Genomic DNA, 20,725 nt, shown 5'->3' on the forward strand with positions numbered 1-20,725 from the left:
CACACCACGCTGCATATTTTAAGAGAGCTCAGTGAGAAAAGTATGTTTTGTATGCTGATGTTTTCAGATTACACTAGTTGATTATTGGCTAAGCTAGTTAATCATAGTTTCTTCTACAAAGTAACCTTTGACTGGTCAAAACAAATAGTTCCCTTTCATATTGAAACTGGAAGAAAGAAGTCTATCTTATCAACCAATCCCCCGAGGTCTGTGTAGGGTGTAACTTTCAGTCTGCTGAGGGTAGATGGTGGTAGGTCATTATCTTCCTCAAAAATTTTCTAGCTGGTTAACCATGGAGCTCCTTGTAAATGTAAGAAAATGGATAGAAGAAAATAAAGCTGATTTTTTGCCACCAGTATGCAATAAACTTATGTAAGTAAACTAAGATTTTGTTTTACCCTACATATTTTCAGGTCTAAAAGGAAACTGCTTTAGATGTTATGCAAATCACTAAGATTAAGTAACTATTGATGTGTTGTTCTTTGTCTCTCACCACAGGCATCTTTAAAAAATTGGCAGTATCTGAAATTTGTTTAGCAGTTTAAAATAGATGGACTTTTATGTTAACCACTTTGCAATTTATGGCCCTGACTCAAAGGACCTTCAAGTCAATGAAAGTTTTTCTGTCAACTTTAGTGGGCATTGGATCATATTCTTTGGCAGTTAAACCTCCCAATTTACACTGTGGGAGTATACCCATGAATTATGAGATTCAATTAATAACTTGGCATTACCTTGTCCAGCTCCTGAAGCTGCTTCCAATCTTAAAGTAAGAGTTTCATGAAGCTCTTACTATTGCATTTACAGAACAGAAAAAAAATATCATTTAGACCTAAGGGGGACATGTAGACAAGGTATAGAAAAAAGAGATAAGAAAACAGAATGAATTTCCAGAACTCTAAGGTAGTTTGGGGTAATGCAGGCTTTTCTGGTCCAATGAACTTCCTGGCTGTTATTCAGCTGGGAGGAAGAGAGCTAGAGGGAGGGAGGTTGTCCTGTCCTAGCAAGTTGCTGAGAGTTCATCGTTTAACCTGACACCGTTCCTCTGATGCTATGACGGTTTCTGACTGGCAACCATGGGACCAGATGTGAATTGTGCTCTGAATGAGAGGGTTGGCGTTGGAGTAATTTTGCAAACACTCTGCAGTTTTCTCCCAGGAATCTCTCCTCAGATTATTATTATTTACTATTACTATTTAATAATACTATTACTATTATTCTTTGTTGCTCAGGCTGGTTACAGAGACTATGAATGGCTTGTACTATAGATCATGCAGAGCTCAGTATTTCGTTCCTTTTTCATCATAAGTAATATTGATTTCTTTTTGATAATGGAATACTGGACAATGCGTTTGGTTATAACAATACTTGAATAATGCCCTCCATAAAAAGGCTCCTACTTTGTCTTCCCACTTCATGTTTTTATGTTATAATCCAATCTTCATTTTATTTACTCTCTTTATTTAAATACTGCACAATAAAAAGGAAATTGCAGAAGACCAAGCCATCCAGGAACACTCCTTTTCTTCCCCACCCAGAAGGATTCCCTTGTAATTCAGCCGGCCAGTTCAGCCAGCGAAAGGATGTTGGTGACTGTCATGCATGTGTGTAAATGTCTCCTTTCCAAGTAACTATTTCAGGACATACAAAGCACCTGGCACATCTATAGTAAACTATATCTGCCGAAATTGTTATATGATGTATCTGTAAAAAGAACAAAAAGCAATAGCAAAGAAGGTCCAGAGGAGGGCCACTCGCATGGCAGCAGGGCAGGCCCTACGAGGAGAGGCTAAGGGACCTGAACCTGTTTAGTCTCCACAAAAGAAGGCTGAGAGGGGACCTGGTGGCTGCCTATAAACTTGCCAAGGGGAACCAGCAGGCAATAGGAGAGTCCCTGTTCCCCCAAGTACTACTGGGAGTAACAAGGAACAACGGCCATAAGTTGACAGAGAGTAGATTCAGGCTAGATATCAGGAGGCGCTGCTTCACAGTCAGGGCAGCTAGGAGCTGGAACCAACTTCCAAGGGAAGTGGTGCTCACTCCTACCCTGGGGGTCTTCAAAAGGAGGCTAGACAGCCACCTAGCTGGGGTAATTTGACCCCAGCATCTTTTCCTGCCCATGGCAGGGGGTTGGTCTAGATGACCTGCTTAGGTCCCTTCTGACCCTACCAACTATGAAACTATGAAACAATGGTTCTGGGAAATTTTCCTGGTTCTTGCCACGTGAGAATGTGCTGGAAAGTGTTATTTGTGATTTTTATTTTAAATTCAGTACTTCAAAATAATTCAGTTATATTATTTCAAAGTATCCCCATTTCTATAGCTTTCCCTTAATACCTGTGACATTATATTAACATTTAAAGTGTTTTGAATAATCCTGCTTTCTGATGTTCAACAAAAAGATGCACACTCCTTTTTTTTCCCTGCCTACAAATGCCAGAAGCCTAATAAAATAAGATGGGTGAACTAGAATGTCTGGTATTAAATAGTGACTAATGTAATAGCCATCTCAGAGACCTGGTGGAAGCACAATAATTGGATACTGCTCTACTGGCTTACAAACTATATAGAAATGACATAATTGTACACGCAGGTGGAGGAGAGTAACTGTATATTAAGGACAGTATAGACAGCAACATCATAAAATCTTACCTGAAAGGAAAACTACCATAGAATCACTGTGGGTATAAATTCTGTACTTGGATAAAAAGAATACAGTACTAGGATTGTACTACCAAGCGCCTGATCAGGAAGGTGATGGCGATTACGAAATGCTGAAGGAGATTAAAGCTGCTGAAATGAGACAAGCAATAATAATGGGAGACTTTAACTATCCTCACATAGACTGGGTAAACACCTCATCAGGGTGAGATGTGGAGATAAAATGTCTGGATGTGATGAATGACTGCTTTCTAAAACAACTCGTCTTGGAACTCACAAGAGAAGTAATTCTAGACCTAATCCTAAATAGCACGCAGGACCTGATTTGGTGAGCCAGTCTGTAATAGCAACAATAAATAATCACATTCTAGCAGCATAGAAATCCACCACACCCACATACAATTTTATGCAAGGAACTTATACACAAATGAGGAAGTTAGAAGTTAAAAGGAGAAGTCAATAACCTAAAAAGCCTGCAGGCAGCTTGGAAGCTGTTTAAAAAGACCATGCTATTGGCTCAGGAAATATGTATACCACAAATCAAAAATAAGAAAAACAGGAAATCCCTCAAATTCTAGCAGGTCAAGTGTAAAAGTGAAAAAAGAAAAAAAGACAGGTCAAAAAAGAATTAAAGAGCATTTAGCAAAAGATGCTAAAGTTAATCATAAAACCATTTTAAAATATATCAGAAGTTTGAAGCCAGGTAGAGAATTGGTGGGACTGTTAAATGACCAAGGTGTAAAAGGTAGACTCAAGGAAAATAGCAGAGAAGCTAAATGAATTATTTGCGTTGTTTTTTCTGAAAAAAATATGGAGGAAATTCTGATGCCAGACAAATCATTCCTAGTGAATAGGTCTGAAGGGTTAGACCACACTGAAGTGACAAGAGAAGTTTTAGAACAAATCAATAAATACTAATATGTTACCAGCCCTGGATGGCATTCACTCAAGTCTTTTGAAGGAACTCAAAGGTAAAATTGCCAATCTGACATTATGACTAGGGACAGAAATTATGCCTAAACTGGTATAACTGATCAGAAGTTGGTTCCAATCTGTAATACAACAGAAGTTCAGTGCACACAAAGCACTTTCAAAACAGCCAAAACCAGTTTAAGATAAACCTGGATGGATAAAGTATCAGACTTAACTGATTTAGGTTAAATTTGTTTATTGAACTTCTGTACCAGATCCCCTCCAGATTCAAGTTAATTCACAGTCCTCCACCATCCCAGAATGCTTTGCACCTCCCCCACAATCCTCCCCTCCTCACCTTGCATTTGAAAATTTTAGTTCCTCATTATAAACAGTAAGGGCTCTTTCCCCCCTCTTTTGTTTTTTAAAAACTCAGGCTGCAGCTTTAAACATTAGCACAGTTAAGAACAGGAATGTGATGCAATACAAAAATAAGTTTAAATCACACATCATTCAATATTAACTATGCTACAACTGGGAATACTCTCATCTGAAGTTAATTATTTCAAAACCCAGTCTCTGGATATTGATTTTTATTGTGTGTCTATGATTCATCTGAAGACCTACTTAGGACACAAGTAAACAGTTCTTTGGCTTTAAAGTCATCCTAAAATATCTGATTCTTTATAGTCTTTAGAGCTGTTAAAAAGATTTCCTTCTAATAACGCTGTCATTTTAAGAAGTGAAATATCAAGAGTAGGTATAATATAAAAAAACTAGATGTATAAACTGATCCTCATTCTAACAACAGAATGATACGATCAAGTCAATCCCCTAAGCGTGAAGCTTTTAGGATGTTCACCAAGCTGTTCGCAATATCTTCTTAGTTCAGGAAAGAAGTCCATCTGTTTTCTTCTTATCCATGTACTAGAAAATTGTATTCAGCAGTGTGGTCAGAGCTATCTGTTGGAACTTGTATTTACAGTTGGTAACTAAGGTTTGACTATGCTTCTTAGTTCCACTAATAATTTTGTTTTGGTTGGCTTCATAGTATGTTAAGGACTGTAGTTTTAGCATATTGATCTGTGTTCCTAGTAAACCTGATATTTTCAATTACTGCTTAACAGAAAGTTCAATGTCAGTAAGTTGAATTATAGTACTACCTCCTCTGTTCTTTTAAAATATTAGTTCTTGGCACTGAAACAAAATACCTGGATTTCTGTAAAAATTAGCTGCCCCCAGTATTCAGTATCCAGTCATGAGACACACTTCTGGTTTCTTACTGTGTAGGCCAATTTGCCCTTTGGATTTTGTTCATGGGTTGTCAGCTTTGTTTTTTCCAATTCTGCTAGAATTTCTGTGCTTGTCTTGTATAAGTAGAAAGTGACTTTATGTTTGTAAAGTGTGAAAATATTTTGGTTAGTCTTTAGAAATTAGTATTTAATCTGCAAGCTGTCAGCAACTTATCATAATGCACACAACAGACCATTATAAAAATAGTAGATTTGAGATCTCATTTAATTTTTATGGCTTTTATTTCAGGTATGATAGAGACTATTTGATATCACTTAAATGTTATTAGTAATAATCAAAATTAATGTATCAGCACAAAGCAAAACAAACACAGCTTTATATTCTAGGCCTTTCAGAAACTCGATCATTGACTCTACTGAGATATTTGGGTGCAGGCATGGACATAGATTGCTCTTCTCTCTATGCCCTCCAGCTGCCATCCTAGGCATTCCAGTAAAGCTTCCTCGGTACTACAGTACCAGGGTCTTCCCAGAGGTTCTAAGCACCCCTTTTAATGGGGGTCTTCAGTGCTACGTGGGAAAGAAAATACCCTAGGCCAGGACTGTCCAACTGGCAGCCTCTGGAGGGTTAAATTGTGGTCCCTGGGCTACTACTCAGCTGTCACTCCCCACACTACCACTCCCCACTCCTTTCCAGCAACAGTAGCTGGAGTCTCCAGCATAGGAGGTGGAAGCAGGGGGCTAACAGGGCTTAGCCTCCAAAAAATGGGGGAGCAATATGGCCACTGGTGGCTGCAGCAGGGGTGGGAAAGGGTGCTTATGGTGTGGTGAGGGAGGGAGTGAGGCTGGGATTGAGGCAGGGGCAGGCACTGCACAGCCAGGGTGGGGCACAGCTTGGAGCTACAAGCAGCTCATCTGGGGGACACAGGTCCTGCTGCTACACACACCCCGGGAGGCATGGGAGGGGTGTGCCCCTGGATCTGAGTGGGGCGAGGGCAGGCTGCCATTGCAGACTGGGACCGGGGCTGCATGGGGCTATTCCTGGTACGGGGGGGTGAGGTGGGGGGCTGCGCTCCAGGCAGGTGGCAGCAGTAATGAGAGAGAGGCTATGGGGTGGGGCTGTAGCCAACCCAAAATTCACCATAGCTCCTCTGACCCCTCCTCCCAGTGCTGCTGCTGCCCACCTGTCCTGAGTGCTGCCAGCCCCTATCCTTATCTCTGCTGACAGCAAGCTCCATCAAAACACAAACAGAAGGAGTTTGGCTGCCTCTCCCACTACTGGCCGCCACCCCCACCCCCCAGAAGAGGGGGGCCCCAGTCTGCAGCAGCAGCCCACACTGCCCCACACAGATCCGGGGTACATGCCCCCCCATTCCCTTCTGGGGTGCATGCAGGGTGGGGGCCACCACCCCTTCCCCATGCCGGGCACCCCCTGGACAAACCACTCATGGCTTCATCCTGCACCCTGCCTTGGCTGTGCCTGGCCTGCCCCTGCCCCAGCCCCACTCACCCTCACTGCCGTGGGGAGCAGAGAGGAAGCAGATCGAGGTCCCAGCAGTGAGGGAGGAAGCAGGGCACAGGCAGAAGCAGAGGCTAGGGTGAGTAGGGCCCCAGCTGGACCAGGTGGTGGGAGAAGCAGAGGCCCAGATGGCACATGCCCCCCGATCTGTGCATGGGGCAGAGGAGGCTGCTGCTGCATGCTGTGCTTTGCTCCCTGCTGCAGCTGCACCCCACCCCTAGCCTGCCTGGCAGTGGGATGTATGTGGCGTTGCATGGCTCTCAGTTCAGTGGGGCTCAAAGAGCAGCATGCAGTTGCAGCTGCAGGCACCTCCACCCCATGCACAGATCATGGAGCACGTGCCCCCCCGGGCCTCTACTTGTCCCACTACCTGGCCTGGCCAGAGCCCCACTCACCTCAGCCCCTGCCCCTGCTTGTGCCCTGCTCCCTACCTTACTGCTGCAGTCTCGATCTGTGCACCGCGCACCATGGCCCTTTCCCCTCCCCTGCCCCTTCCCCCATAGACTTACCTGCTTTTACCTTACCTTTCCCTCCTCTCCAAATATTTTTTCTCTCTCTACCTATGGTCCCCAGCCTCCCCCTCCTTCCTCTATCTTCCATTTCCTGTCCCTGCCTCAGGGGCTGAAGCAGTGCATCATGACACTTGAGAGCTGAGGGTGATCCTGAGGAGGCATGGGTGCATGGTGCTGCAGAAGTTCACCCACACAGGTTAGAGGTTGAGGGTGTGCCCACATGGGCATGTAGTACAGGTCTGGGACATCCAAATATATGCATGGTGCAGGACTGGGAGGGAGGATTGTCTGTGCAGCATGGGGCCTCCATGCAGTCCAGAGGCCCATGGCTCACCTTGGTGTGGCCTGAAGGGCATTGAGTCCTCAGCAACTGAGAACTTGGATAGCCCTGCCCTAGATGGTATCAACTTTTCAAGGCCAGCCTTAACTGGCCGTAGATCACTGTCACTGGCTTGTACTGTACTGTATTCTACTGTCCTGTCACTGGCCTGACCTCTGTCTCTTCCCCATGTGTAAATCTCAGCCACATTGAGGGCTTTAGGACCCTGTAAATGACATGGGATAAAGGAGGCTGCCATGAAGGCAAGTACAGTGTGATCTGGGTAAGATCCAAGTTCCTTTGCACCTGGAGCTTGGAGATATAACCTGGCCCACAGGGAACCCAAGGAAGGCTACATTTGGTACTTGATTTGTAGAGTTGATAGAGTAAGTGGTAATTGGAATTCACAAGAGTGAATAAATTAGATAAAGGGCTGGATTGTCCTCTCACTTCTTCCAGTTTAAATCAGATGAAAGGGTAGTGAAATTATCCCATTGTAAACCTGATATGAGAGAGGAATCAGGCATGATGTTACTAAATTCAGTAGCTTGCTGTGATAAGTTATATTTTACCTAGAGCTTCTCCTCTCATCAGATTGTTTTGCAAAGATTATAATACCTAATCCTCATATATTATTTTTTAACTTGAATTTCTCAAAGAAGTTCAGTAGGATCATTCTCATTTTACAGATGTGGGAACTAAACTACAGGAAGTGACTTGCCCTAAGTCACCCTTTAGGGTAGGGGTGGGCAAAATATGGAGGCCTGCAGAGGGACTTTGACCAGCCTCCTGTGGTTTGCTTGGTCCCACCTGGCCCAGGCACCATGCATCCCATAGCACACGTCCTGCTACCTGCGGGCATGCAGTGGGGCTGGGGCAGCTTTGCCACTGGACTCCATTTCTAAGTGGCCCAGGTGGTGATGGCTTCTTCCAGCTGCCACTGCCAGCCCTGGCCCCATGGAGACTAGCAGGGACCCATGCACACAGTCCTGACCCCAGACCACCCCATGCCCACCCTAGACCCACTCTGGCTGGAGTAAACCAGCTCCAGATCAGCTCGGATTTATGTGTACAGCCCTGTCCCTGGCCTGCCCCATGCCCGCTCCAGACTGGTCTGTCCATGATGAGCAGCGGCAGTAGCCAGGCAGAAGCTGCTGCTGGGTACAGAGGAAAAGCATCCACTTTCCCCTTGCCATGGCTAGGCCCTTCTTGCTACAGTTGTCCAGAGCCCACACCTGGCTGCATTGCAGCTTCTCTCTACCACCACTCCAGGCAGGTTTGCAGTGGCAATGGAGGAGTCACAGGGTGGCCCAGGCATGAGCTCTGGGCAGCCTAAGCAAGAACGGTCCAGCAGCAGGAAAGGGGGAGGCAGTTGCTTTTCCCCCAGGTCGAGCAGCAGCTTCTACCTGGCCACTGCTCATTGAGGGGTGGCAGTCCAGAGCAGCTGTGGGGCAGGCTGGGTTTGGGGCTGTGCGTGAGGGTCCCAACTGGTCTGGAGCTGGTCTGCTCTGGCTGGGAAGGCCAGAGCCAAGAAAGGGGCTGTGCACTTGGGTCCCAGCTGGTTTGGAGCTGATCCGCTCCAGGCAGGGTGAGTCCAGAGTAGGCATAGGGTGGGCAGGGCTGTGTGCTCAGCTGTTAATGGGAACTAGTGGTGATGGCAGTGGTGGGAAGGAGTCACAGGACCCATCAGCTGCAGGTTTGGTCAGCTATTGCAGGGGGTGGGGATGCTGACTGGCCTGCAACAGCTTCCCAAAACTGTCTGTGTGACAAGTAGGTCCAAATAATTGTGCATGCCTGCTTTAGGGTAATGACAGAGCTGGAAATAGAACTTATATCTCCTCCTGAGTCCAGGGTCCTGTTCTCTAGATCACTGGGGGCCAACCTTTTTCATAGGCATACCACAAATTAATCCCTGAGTGTTACTCCAGTTTCCTTCTCCTGTCCAATCTGTGGTTCTGCTTTCTGCCCCCTGCCCTATATTTCCTGACCAATCTTCTGCTCGGCCTTCTACTCCCTGCCCTATCTGCCATTGTGATGCCTGCCCCTCCAGCCCCAAATCAGCTTCAGGCTGCACACAGAGGGTGCCCATGCCACTTGTGGCATCTGTGCAACAGGTTGGCCACCCCTGCCCTTGACCATACTGCTTCAATTAGTAACTGTCTGTAAAATCCAAAAGAATTAAATTTAGAATGAAATATAGACAGAAAAGATACTGTTACTGATGACTTCTAAATATTTTTGCAGGCACCGCTATCAGCTGAACGTGATGTTTGTGGGAGGGCCAAACCAAAGAAAAGATTATCACATTGAAGAGGGAGAAGAGGTAACACATAGAACCTCTGTATCTTCTTGCTTATTGGTCTCTAGGGTTGAGGAATATAACTACTTTGAGCAATACCTCCCAATATGTACTTTTCACCTTAATTTTAAGATATGTATTAGAGATAGTCAAATAAACTTAAACAGAGAAGTATTCTATAAGACTATGCAGTTCAGTCAAAACAGAAACATTTAAGAAATTAGGTGGATTTTACTGGTATTCTACTTCAAAAGAAAACTAGAAAAAATATTCTGACTGAAGTTTCTGCAAAAGTTTCTTATTTTGACATTTTTTGACACATAGCACTTTGATTTTTCATTTTGAAATTACACCTCATTTTATTTTGAAATATTTTGATTTTGTTGCAATGAAACATTTCATTCTACCTGAGAAATATATTTTTTAGAATTCTTCTTAATAAAAAATTTCAAACATTTCAGTTTGCGTTCCAGCATTAAGACGTATTTTGAAATCTTTAAATCCTTTGCAAACCAGAACCCTATCCTCTTCACAGCTCTAGTATTTCTGTTATCATGCTTTTTCTAGTACCAACAGATGGCTGTTTTGGGTAGCCATTTACCCATGTTCAGAATTAAAGTGGAGGGGAAAAAAGAAACCCCAACAAATCAAAGCAGCTATGATTTACTCCTGCTTTGTATTTCTTTTTGGCTAGGAAGTTAGGGACAGACCCTTGCCAATAGAATTTGGCCATCTAGGTGCCTTTGAAAATCTCACCCTACCCAACACCTTAAGTACCTATAAATTCATCAGGGGAAGGCAGCAGGGAATAGGAGCTGCTCTATTTACTAGGACACCCCCTGGAGTAACTAGGAACAATGGCCACAAATTGGCAGAGAACAGATTTAGGTTGGACATTAGAAAGAACTTCTTCATGGTAAGGATTGCCAGAATCTGGAATGGGCTTCCAAGTGAGGTGGTGCTCTCCCCTACCCTGAGGGTCTTCAGTCAGAGACTGGAGAAGTACCTAGCTGGGGTCATCTGACCCCAACGCTCTTTCCTGCTCAGAACAGGTGGTTGGACTTGATGACCTACTGAGGTCCCTTCCAACCCTAACTTCTATGAATCTACTAGGCCAAAGACAATCAGACCCATAATTTTTAGAAGACATCATGGGTATTTTATAATACATACCACAGTTACATTTCCGAAAGAGTTGGTTAGTTGATTTATGTTGTAATTTTGTGCCATATTGGAATTGCACCTTAAGTGAATCTAGCACTTGTTACGTATTCAGAAGCAAATGCCAAAAAACACTTCCCTGGGCAAACTGAGCATAACTTTTATTTATAGGCATCAAGGTCCAGGGAAAAGAGGTAATCATAGCTACAGGATATCAGATAACAAAAGACTTGCAAGGACCTCTCAACTGTATTCTGCCATTATGCTGTATTTTTAATTATCAAATTATTAATGTGATAATTAAATGATTCATTAATATTCATTATCACAATAACTAGAATTGGGTGATTCCTATCAAAATAAGTTTGGCAGAACACTCAAACCATTTCTATGGGATCATAACATTAAATCATTTTTAATACCACACAATTAGATTTTTTTAAATCACATAATTACATTTTGCCCCTCACCCATGGAAGTCTGTTCTATGTACCACAGAGAGAAAATTACAGAGACTCTATAAAATTAGACATATGTGTCTTCTTTATATATATTTCTTTTATTTCACAGATTCATAGATGTTAGGGTTGGAAGGGACCTCAGTAGATCATTGAGTCCGACCCCCTGCCTAGGCAGGAAAGAGTGCTGGGGTCAGATGACCCCAGCCGGATGCCTATCCAGCCTTCTCCTAAAGACCCCCAAGGTAGGGAAGAGCACCACTTCCCTTGGAAGCCCATTCCAAATTCTGGCCACCCTTACTGTGAAGAAGTTTTTCCTGATATCTAGCCTGAATCTGCTGTCTACATTTGTGACCATTGTTCCTTGTTACCCCAAGAGGCCCTGGTCAACAGAGCCTCTCCGATCCCTTGCTGTGTCCCCTTAGTGAATTTGTAGGCAGTCACAAGATCACCTCTCAGCCTTCTCTTGCGGAGGCTGAAGAAGTCCAGGTCCCTCAGTCTCTCCTCATAAGGCCTATCCTATAAGCCCCTCACCATACGAGTGGCCCTCCTCTGGACCCGCTTGTATCTATCAACATACTTCTTGAAGTATGGCACCCAAGACTGGATGCAGCACTTCAACTGCAGTCTGACCAAAGCCATATAGAGGGGAAGTATCACCTCCTCAGTTCTATTTGTCATGCATCTGCTGATGCATGATAAAGTGTGGTTAGCTTTGCTGATGATTTCATCACACGGATGACTCATGTTCATCTTGGAGTCCGCTATGCCTCCAAGATCTCTTTCCGCTTCTGTGCTGCTGAGAAAGTCATTTCCTAGCTCGTAGGTGTGCTGGATCTTTTTGAGCCCTAGATGCAGCACTCTGCACTTGTCCTTGTTGTACTGCATCCTATTGTGTACTAGCCACTTTTCTAATCTGTCCAGGGCTGCCTGCAATCATTCCCACCCTCCAGAGTGTGCACTTCACTCCACAATTTAGTTTCATTGGAATCTCTCTTTATTTCTTTAACCACTTTTCTCCCTATCCCCCACCCCCACCCCCAATCTGAATAGGTATTTAATTCTTCCTGTTAACTGATCCATTCCTTTTTTGTTTTCACAGTTCTGTGTTCTTTCTTTTGTTGAGACTTAACTTGTATACACATCAAACTTTTAAAGCAAAGATGTTCCCATATGTTTGCTCAGCCTTAGTAAACCAAATTCTATAATCTGCACTTTTATATAAGTTAATTGGGTTTTTCATATGCGATGTTTAAGTAATCACCTCAAAAATGAATTATTAGGTTCAGCTAGCTAGCTAGATAACTAAGATATACCATCTTCTTATTTTATGCATTAATATAGTAGTTTTTCTACATTATTATGCTGAACTTACATATAAAAAAGACTGTTTCCAGGGGTGATTTGACAGGAATCTAAGGCCCCCTGTACATGTTACAGGTATCATGAAATTAACTGGTTAATTGCAAAAGAGCCTGGAGACCAGCCACACGTGCAACCTATTATGCCATAAAAAGCTAGACCTCAAAAATGTGTACTAACTTTATAGCTGGTTACTATTGAGGCTTAATTTACATAGATAGCAGGGTCATCTGATGGGGTCCCAGCTTCAGGGGTGTATCATGCCCAGCCAGGGCTGGGAGTCCCGCAACGGAAGGGACAATCAGATTCAGCTGCTGTCAACTCTTGACCCAGAGTCCCACAGCTGGGACTGGATCCTGGCAGCTGGGTGGCACAGATGCCCCAGGGTGTGTGACGCTCCTGGGCCTGGAGGATTGCAGCTGCTGCAATACCCCAGCCTCATGGTGCATGAAACCCCTGGGACTGGGGGATTGTGGCTGCTGTGTTTTCCCACAACCCCCCAGGCCTGGAGGTCTGATGCACACCCCCGCTCCTCAAAGGATGGGAGATCATGACTGCTGGTTCTTGCTTCTTGCTGGTGCAGGGAGATTGCTTCTTTCTGGTGCACAGGAAGCCTAGGATTGGGCTCTTCAAGCACCAGCAATAAGGCGTGATGGGATCTAATGCACAATCCCACAATCATGCCTCCTGCCATGCATATGTTGCGTGACAAGAGGTGCGATTGTGTGGATTGCACATTAGATCCTCTTGTGCCTTTACCTGCACATGTAGAAGGGGCCTAAATCATCAAGTTGCATTCAAACTTTAAACAGAGAAATGTTTTCATCTGCTTTTTCACATGTACAATGGAAGATTCACTTTTAAACTACACCATAGTGTGCAGATCCATTGACTGTGCACTATTAAATGTTTTTCATGCTGAATTAAGTTGTATCGCATATAGAAATATGGAACTGAACAAGTTTCTTGGTGATTGTCATACTAATATAGCAGCTTACTAAGTAACAGAAACATCTTCATCTCATTGACTTAATTAATCCCTTAGGTCTAAATCTTCCCATCAGACTAAATACAAGCACTTCTTTAATAGTAGAACCCATTCCTAAATTAGACTTGATAGTATTTTCTTTTTTTCCCCCTGGGCTGTAAGACACACTTTTAACCACTAGTTGTCACTGTAAGACTGTCTTTTCCTTCCTCCTACCTGGCTGACTGTATTCTCAATCTGCATAGGATGGATTCAGTTTTGTCTGCTGCTGAAAGAGATTTGATGCGGGAATGAATTTCCTGGCTTTAATTACTTAAGAAGAACAATAAATAAGGTGATTAAGTCAGTAACTAGTGTAGTCTTTTCATACCTGAGCAGTTCTCCCTCAAGCCTTCACAGGCATAGGGTTGTATTCTTTCTTTTTGAACTAAATGTGCTCAAGTGATAAAACTGCATAACTCACAGACACCTAACATGAGGTGGTTTGACAAACAGAAAATATTTTGTTCATCACTTAATTGTAAAAATATTGCATCAGTGCACAGGCAAAAATAATGAAATTTGTTGTACAGAAGGCAAAGAGTAAATATATGGTTCCAAACTTCTTTAATTTACTTGTTAATCTCCTAAATGAGATTTGTGGTTTATGTTTTGATTTCAGGGAATCAGATTATTGCATAGCTTGGCCTTGGCACAGTAAATGTCAAATTTATGTGGGGACTCACTGTTTAAAAATTAGTTTCCTTGTAAGGCATATAAATGTAAATATTCAACTCACACCTCAAAAGGCAAATGCTCTCTTAGATCTAAGTGATAAATTGAATCCCAAACATGCATGTCATATTAAGGAGTTCATGTCTGAAAGTTAAGGCCCAGGATCTTAATGCCAATTCAGGAGCACTTTTCCATAATTAAAGAAGTGCAGGATAACATCCTGTTATAAGAGAAAGGTAGTTAGGCATAATAGTCCAACATCAGGAAGAAGACAGGGTAGATTTGCACCTTTTTGCATCAGATGAATAAACCCTCTGCTTATAAAAGCTTATGCTAAACTTCTTGGATTTAGTTAGTCTATCCTGTTATAACCCATATTAGTCATGAAGCTAACTGATTCTGAAGGGAATCCTAGACTTCTAGGTGTTTGTTTTAGAGGGGCACTTAACTTTAGTGGGGTTTCCTGTGCTCATCTAAACCACAGCTTCTGGGACTGCATGTCACATCCCTGAGAGGTTAATCAGAATAGATCAGGGTTTGTGAACCAGCTCCCATTCCTGCATGTGGTACCTTTTATAAAACATTGCCAGGCTCTCAGTTATCTGAGGAAGCCAAACTGGAAGTACACAGCTGATTACAGAACAGCTGGAAGTATAAGGTTAGAAAGTCTCTGTCATAATTTACTCCCCTACAAGAGTGTCTTCTAAGTGTCCAGGTTCAAGCTGGTTGTCATGGGGGACTTCAATTACCTGGACATCTCATGGGAAGAGCGCTCGGCCAAATCCGAATGGTCGCAAAGCTTCCTCACATGCATGGATGAGCTCTATCTAACTCAAGAAGCCTAAGGGCCAACAAGAGGCAAAGCGCTGCTTGACCTGGTACTGGCAACCAGGGATGACCTAATCAGTGACCTAACGATCAAAGGGAAGCTGGGTGACAGCAACCACGAGCTGATCACCTTCACCATCTACTGAAAAGGTGTCAAGTCAGTCAGCAGTACAGAGGCCCTTGACTTCAGGAGGGCTGACTTTGACAAGCTCAGGAGACTTGTCGGTGTGGCCCTAAGAGACCACAACCCCAAAAGAGGGGAGTCCAGGAAGAGTGGCTGCTCCTGAAGGGAGTGATCCTAGATGCACAAGCTAAGGCTATTCCGTCTCGGAGGAAAGGCAGCAAGAGGGCACAGCAGCCCCCATAGCTGTCCAGGGAACTGGTGGTCCTCCTGCATCTAAAAAGACAGGCCTATAAAGGATGGAGGACGGGATCTACCTCCAAGGAGGAATACTCTGCACTGGTCCAGACCTACAGGTAGCAAACTAGGAAGGCCAAGGGTACCATGGAAATCCAACTGGCTACAAGTATCAAGGGGAATAAAAAGTCCTTTTTTAGATATGCGGGGAGCCGGAGGAAAAGCAAGGGCACACTGGACCCCTGCTAAACCAAAAGGAAGAACTGACAACCGACGCCCAGGAAAAAGCCAACTTGCTAAATGGGTACTTTGCATCAGTCTTTCACAAGTCCCATGGGACGCCCCTGCCCATTACGGGACAGGGATGCCTAAGTGAGGGTGGTTCCTTGCCCTCCATCAATGCTGATTTTGTGAAAGAACAGTTTGAGAGGCTGGACACCTTCAAGTCAGCCAGCCTGGACAATTTACACGCCAGAGTACTCAAGGAGCTGGCAAGCATCATATCTCAGCCCCTGGCACGGATCTTCGAGAGCTCCTGGCGCTCTGGTGATGTGCCCATTGATTGGTAGAAGGCCAATGTGCTGCCTATCTTCAAGAAAAGGAGGGAAGTGGATCCGGCAAACTACAGGCCCATCAGCCTGACCTTTATCCTGGGGAAGGTCTTAGAAAAAATCAAGGCCATTCTTAGCAGAGTGGCCAATGGCAACACCTTGAGGGACAGCCAGCACAGGTTTGTTGTGGGTAGGTCATCTTTGACCAGTCTCATTTCCTTCTATGACCAGGTGACCTATCACCTGGACAAGGGGGGGGAGATTGACGTCATATATCTCAACTTTAAAAAAGCCTTCGATCTGGTATCCCATGATCACCTTTTGGCAAAACTGGCCAACTGCAGCCTTAGGTCCACCATGATCTGCTGGCTGTGGAATTGGCTCCGTGGTTGGGCCCAGAGGGTGGTGGTTGACAGAAGTCAATTGTCATGGTGTCCTGTGACCAGTGAGGTCCCTCAAGGCTCTGTCCTTGGACCTATTTTGTTCAACCTCTTCATTTAATGATGTGGACATTGGAGTCAGAAGCAGACTGGCCAAGTTCACTGATGATACCAAACTTTGGGGTAAAGCATCCACACCTGAGGATAGGGGGGTAATCCAGGCTGACTTTGACAGACTCAGTAAATGGGTGGATGGGAATCTGATGGTGTTTAACACTGAAAAATGCAAGGTTCCCCACCTTGGGAGGAAAAACCTGCAGCATGTCTATAGGCTCAGCGGTGCTATGCTGACTAGCACTATGGAAGAGAGGGACATGGGGGTCAGGATTTACAACAAGATGAACGCAAGCCTGCAATGTGATGCTGCAGCCAGTAAAGCGAGCAAAACACTGGCTTGTCTCCATAGATGCTTCTCAAGCAAATCCCAGGACGTCGTTCTCCCCTTGTATTTGGCCTTGGTGAGGCTGCAGCTGGAGTACTGCATCCAGTTTTGGGCTCCACAATTCAAAAAGGATGTGGAGAAGCTTGAGAGAGTCTAGAGGAGAGCCACGCGCATGATCAGAGGTCAGGAAAACAGACCTTATGGTTTAGGCTGAGAGCCATGGGACTTTTCAGTCTGGAAAAACGCAGGCTCAGGGGCGACCTGATGGCCACCTATAAGTTTATAAGGCGTGTTCACCAGGACCTGGGGGAACGTTTGTTCACCAGAGCGCCCCAAGGGATTACAAGGTTGAACGGTTATAAACTCCTGCAAGACCATTTCAGGCTGGACACGAGGAAGAATTTTTTTACTGTCCAAGCCCCCAAGCTCTGCAGTGGCCTGCCGCTGGAGGTGGTTCAAGAACTTACTTTGAAAGCCTTCAAGAGAAACCTGGATGTTTTTTTTCTGGGATCCTATGACCCCAGCTGACTTCCTGCTCCTGAGGCAGGGGGCTGGACTAGATGATCTTCTGAGGTCCCTTCCAGCCCTAATGTCTATGAATCTGTGAAACCTATGAATCAGCTCTAGGGCTGGTAGTCACCATCTTTTCTTTTTGCAGCTAACAAATAATTTACTAACACATAATTTTATTATTTCTTCTTTTAGTTTCAGGTCATTACTTCTTGTTCTACCATCCTTGGCCACACTTAGTAATATCCTTTTTCTTGTTATCTCTTTCCCATCAGACAACTTCTATAGATATTGGTGTTTCAAAATTCAGCTTACCAAAAGAGGTACAGCTGTCAGCCTGAACTGTCCTTCAGACCTTAGAGGAGTTTGCCTCTAAACTCTATCTCTCTACTGAATACTTATCTTTTAATATGTACATATTAGATTCCCTTTGCATTCTTGTCATAGAAGCAGAGATAAGAGGGGTACACCCTGCAAACCCTACTCATCTGTGTAGTTGCTTTGACCTCAAAATCAAATCACCTCCAAGTTTAAGCATGGAAACATTTTGAAAATCTATATATTCTCTGATGCAACCAAGCTGCACTTGGCACGAGACCACAGCAAGGAGCAAAGGTGATTTTATTTGGCTGTTTTACAGGTGACTAAAGTACACAAGCAAAGAAAAACATTTTCTCTCTCTTTCTTATGCAATTACATTCCAGATTTTTAATGACTGAAAATCCTGACTGGAAAAAGAAAAAATGTTTTGCTTTGTTCACATATTTCAGTCATCTGTGAAGCCTGGACAACACCCAAATGCTACTTCCATGTCATAATTTGATTTGCTTTGCAAATTAATTTAGTGTTTGACAATCTGAGAAGACAGTACATGCTATATATGCCAACCCTGGGCCAAATCCTGCAGTCTCCAATATAGCAGGGTCTTTTAGATTCTAAGGATGTGTCCAGATGAATACAGCCTTGTGGTATGTGGCACTGCAGACATGTCTGTGGTGCCACATGCCACATGTTCCGTTGTTCTTTGCACTGCAAGGGAGCAGCGCGGGGGGCGGTTTGACCTCCAGATATCCAGGGATCAAAAAACCACAGAAAAAGCAGAGTGGTGCACGTGGGGGCAGTGTGTGCCACTCAAAACTGAAGCCTGGCTGACTGGAGCCACACTGTAGCTGCCAGCCAGGTTCTACACAGCAGGATCAAGGCTGCTGCAGCCCCAGGAGGCTGCCAGGACCCCAGATAGGGCTGCTGGGGCCAGCACTGGGCTGGCCCCAGCCTCCTCTACCCCACCCAGGGTAACTTGCCACCTGCCAGAGGGCACATGATAGAGGCTTTCCCTGGGGATAACTAGCAGTGGCACCAGGTGCACCACTGCTAGTTGTCCCCAGGGAACCAAATGTCCACACATGTGTGAACACAGCCTAATTGGTTAATTTTCCTCAATCAATTCAGTAACATTGAATCCTGAATCTTTCTTGCCTCTTTCATTCCTGAACCCTGCATGTCTGTGTATATACTAGGTATTAGCCTTGACACCCATCCCAAGGTGACAGGAGGATACCAGCCCCTCTCAGGCAGAGGGGTATGGGAGGCAAGTGCATAACGACATGGGGCTAAGCAGTACTGAATGAAACAATGGACTTCAAGCTAAGACCCTGTTCCCCCTTCCATGGGAAATGCCACCTATTTCATGCAAAAAGATAGTCAAACCATTTACTCCAAGAGGAGGTGTGCTGTTTGGAATAGCACATTGCAAATTCAACAGTGACTCAGCATCATCATTACTACTATACTTTGTCATTTTCTATTTTGGTAACTGATGTTATTGCTGGTCTTTGAACTGTGGTGGATGAGGAGGTGCTTCATGTGTACTTCTGGAAAGGGAACTGGATCAATGCTAAACTGTCACCATTTTAAGGGTTTTACTGCAGCTATTCAGCACTTCAGTATTAAACTATGTGAGGCTGTCCAATTCACAGCCTGTGGGCCACATATGGCCCATCAGCGGTTAATTTACAGTGGCCCAGATTCCCACTCAGCTGCTCCTTTGACTGTAGCAGCAGTCAGGGTCTCAATCTTCCTCTCCCTCCTTTGGCTTCCACTTCCTGCCCCTGCCCCAGGAGGGCAGTGCAATGCAGCCTAAAGGGCTGGCATTACCTGCAGGCAAGGAGCCTGCATAGCATGGTGCAGCTGGGAAGCCTGAAGTTGGGAAGCTGAGGTTTGGGGGCTGAGGCATCTGCATGGCATGGTATAGCAGAGGTGCACCGTGTGGTGTGGTGTGGTGTAGTGGGGCAGGGGTCATGGCCTTTACTGATGTGGCCTATGGGCTACACAGTCCCTGGCTGTTTAAAAGTTGGATAGCCCTAGGCCAGTGGTTTTCAACCTTTTTTCATTGGCAGACCGCCTTGGAAATCTTGAATGGAGCTCCATAGCCGTTTGAATTGTACGTGTGGTTATTCATATACTTTTGATTGATCATAGTTATCGTTCACAGACCTCTTAGACATAGTCAGCAGAGCCCCAATAGGTCTGCAGACCACAGGTTGAAAACCACTGCCCTAAACTACATGATTAAATTAGGGGAATGACTTCTGATTAGATAACAACTCTGGGAAGTGGGTAACAGATAAGAATTCGTAAGAAATCAAGAGAGGTTTTACAATATTAGGGTGAGAGTGGTGACATGTAGATAAGAGCTAAAACAAAAGAAAAATAAAAAACAGTTGGGAGGAGGAGGGGGAGAGAGAGAGAGAGAGAAAAGAAAAAGGAAACGTACCAGATTTAGGAAAACAATAACAACTAAATTTAATAGTGGCACAAATACTAGAAGACCTTTACACAGCCCTTTCCTCCCTTCCTTTCACTTCTAACCACTCCCCTCCAACCCACCAAACCTGCGAACTCAGCTTTGTGTGCCTTCTTTTCTACTCTTGTCTGTATATTGCCTGTCTAGACTGGAGAGTCTCTGAGCAAGGCTCTCATTGATGCGTAATTTGTAAAATATATAAAATAAAGACTATAGAGATGAGAACTATAGATACAAGAAATCTGTCTGACAGTCATGTTACTGAGAATGGACACCAAGTTATCTCCTGAAACAAGAAACAGAAACCCTTCCAGTCCCAGGGTAGGTATTAAACAGACTCTTTCTCTGTGAGTTCTCTGGAGCCATTCCCTTTCTCCAAGACACACAAAGTGAAACCAGGCTACTTGTCCTGTTACAAGACTTTTTCTCTGGCAGTGTAAGTATGAGTTGATTTTACCCAATAACTGGGAAAATTGTATTAGGATTTAGACAGTAATGGCTCAGCAAAGAACAATAAAGTTCTCTATTTACTCTTAAATATTGCTAAGGCTATTGAAATGGAATGGGTATTGACAGTAACTCACTGAGCTATTAAACAGATGACAGTTGCCTTGACAGAAATTCAGAATATATAATTAGCACAGTAATGAATTTAATAATTACTGGCACTTGTGCCTCACAATATCATCAAATGA

General features: G+C 44.3%; 1 protein-coding gene across 3 annotated transcripts in view; it reads left to right on the forward strand.

The window, feature by feature from the left end:
* Positions 1-201: 201 nt before the first annotated feature.
* Positions 202-20,725, forward strand: part of HAAO (3-hydroxyanthranilate 3,4-dioxygenase) — a 66,553-nt gene continuing 46,029 nt past the window's right edge. For 2 of the 3 annotated variants that reach the window (XM_019549401.1, XM_019549402.1), the window contains exons 1-2: positions 202-372; positions 9,421-9,499. In XM_019549401.1, the coding sequence (XP_019404946.1) occupies positions 245-372; positions 9,421-9,499 (207 nt within the window). In that variant the 5' untranslated portion in view covers positions 202-244. The remainder of the gene's footprint in view (positions 373-9,420; positions 9,500-20,725) is intronic. The other variant, XM_019549400.1, reaches the window with a different exon arrangement.

The sequence above is a fragment of the Crocodylus porosus genome, unplaced genomic scaffold (assembly GCF_001723895.1).
Source record: "Crocodylus porosus isolate Cpor-Errol unplaced genomic scaffold, CroPor_comp1, whole genome shotgun sequence".
Classification (NCBI taxonomy): Eukaryota; Metazoa; Chordata; order Crocodylia; family Crocodylidae; genus Crocodylus; species Crocodylus porosus.